This window comes from Pygoscelis adeliae, unplaced genomic scaffold, assembly GCF_000699105.1.
Source record: "Pygoscelis adeliae isolate BGI_AS28 unplaced genomic scaffold, ASM69910v1 Scaffold154, whole genome shotgun sequence".
Taxonomy (NCBI): Eukaryota; Metazoa; Chordata; class Aves; order Sphenisciformes; family Spheniscidae; genus Pygoscelis; species Pygoscelis adeliae.
This window is the reverse complement of record NW_008825113.1, coordinates 5,450,493-5,452,026: the sequence shown is the minus strand read 5'-3', so window position 1 is coordinate 5,452,026 and position 1,534 is coordinate 5,450,493. Positions and strand designations below refer to the sequence as shown.

At 43.0% G+C, this 1,534-nt stretch overlaps 1 protein-coding gene across 1 annotated transcript in view; it reads right to left on the bottom strand.

Moving 5' to 3' along the window:
• The window catches only part of ABCG1 (ATP-binding cassette, sub-family G (WHITE), member 1), a 55,345-nt gene extending 54,215 nt beyond the window's left edge, over window positions 1–1,130 (bottom strand). The window contains exon 1 of the mRNA XM_009327988.1: window positions 880–1,130. Within this exon, the coding sequence (XP_009326263.1) occupies window positions 880–1,099 (220 nt within the window). The 5' untranslated portion in view covers window positions 1,100–1,130. The remainder of the gene's footprint in view (window positions 1–879) is intronic.
• Window positions 1,131–1,534: the final 404 nt, after the last annotated feature.

The following is a 1,534-nucleotide window of genomic DNA, read 5'->3' as shown; positions in this document are numbered from 1 at the left end:
GGGGTAGATTTAGACTAGATATGAGGAAGACATTTTTTACGCTGAGGATGGTGAAACACTGGCACAGGTTGCCCAGAGAGGTGGTGGATGCCCCATCCTTGGAAACATTCAAGGTCAGGTTGGCCGGGGCTCTGAGCAACCTGATCTAGTTGAAGATGTCCCTGCCCACGGCAGGGGGGTTGGACTAGACGACCTTTAGAGGTCCCTTCCAACCCAAACTATTCTATGATTTCATCAGTTAAAAGAAATGGTAAGGTTAGAGAGACCCATTGTAGAAGACCAAGAGACATGGATGGGCTGACATTCCTATAGCTCACAGCATTTATTTCCAAACACAGCATTTTAAGAGAGCAATTTTTATCCTGGATTCAAATGCCTTCTGAAATTCTGAGATGCCTGCTGTTCTGAAAGAGTACTGAAAAAATTAAACATTTCACAAAACAGCCAATTGCAAAAGTAAAAAAAGCATCCTCTTTCCCCCCACTCCCATCTTTAAACTACTGCATGCTCTACCCACCCTCAGCAATAAATTGTAGACATGCAAGATCACAGGACAGATATTTGGCAGCACAGCAATACTATATTTACTTCAGATACTTGAGAATTGGGAGGCAAAAACAAGCAGTTGTGTGAACTACTGCATCTACAGTTTCTTGGAGTGCTAGGGGCCGTATACCCCACTGCATCAGGCTCCGGGAAAGTTCCCTGTTGCCAGCTGGGGGGCAGTGGGTATATCAAGAAGCCAAGCAAAAAGCAACTGGGAAAACATGCTCTCTTTACTCACTTTGTTCGCCATCCACAACAGACTCATTGCACCTATCATGACCACCCACATGGGCAATAACGTTTGTATGTTAGCGAGAACATTGTTTTTCTCACCTTTCTTCCTCCACCATGGCCCTTCTTGGATAGAGTATGACAGTTCTTTAAACTCAATATTCACAGCTGGTCTGCGGGGTAGGTAGGAGAAACGATGAGCTTCTGTCAGAGCATTGTCCACCTTTTTTAAATGCCCATTCATCAGTCGAATGTCTTGGTTATCTGTGCCATTTGAGACCACTTCATCCACTGAAACACACACTGACTTTGGCTCGGCCATGGTACAAGCAGAATTGCTGCCGTTCTAGAGGGAAAAAGTTGGAGAAAGGACAAAGTTCACAGACTTTTGTTTACGAACACATTTCAAAACCTTCTGCATTAGAAGAATTATTATTTCAATAACACAAGAATCCAGCACAGTAATGCATTGAAATGTGAAAGGAAAAAAAAATAAAACAATTTTTTGTTTGTTCTGGCAGTGCCTTGACAGAAGAGGTAAAAGAGCTCTTGCACTTGCAGCACACAAAGGGCAGTTCCTTTAGCAGTTTCCCCTCAAAGGGTATATACACAGCACATTAGTATCTTCAGAACAGAGTAGCTCTCGCACCAGATTAATACAACATTTATAAGTTCAGTCCCCATTGTATTTGGTTTCTCATGCACTCAAAGAATTTGGTTCCAGTTACTCTGATTCCAGGGCTTGTATTGGGACAGA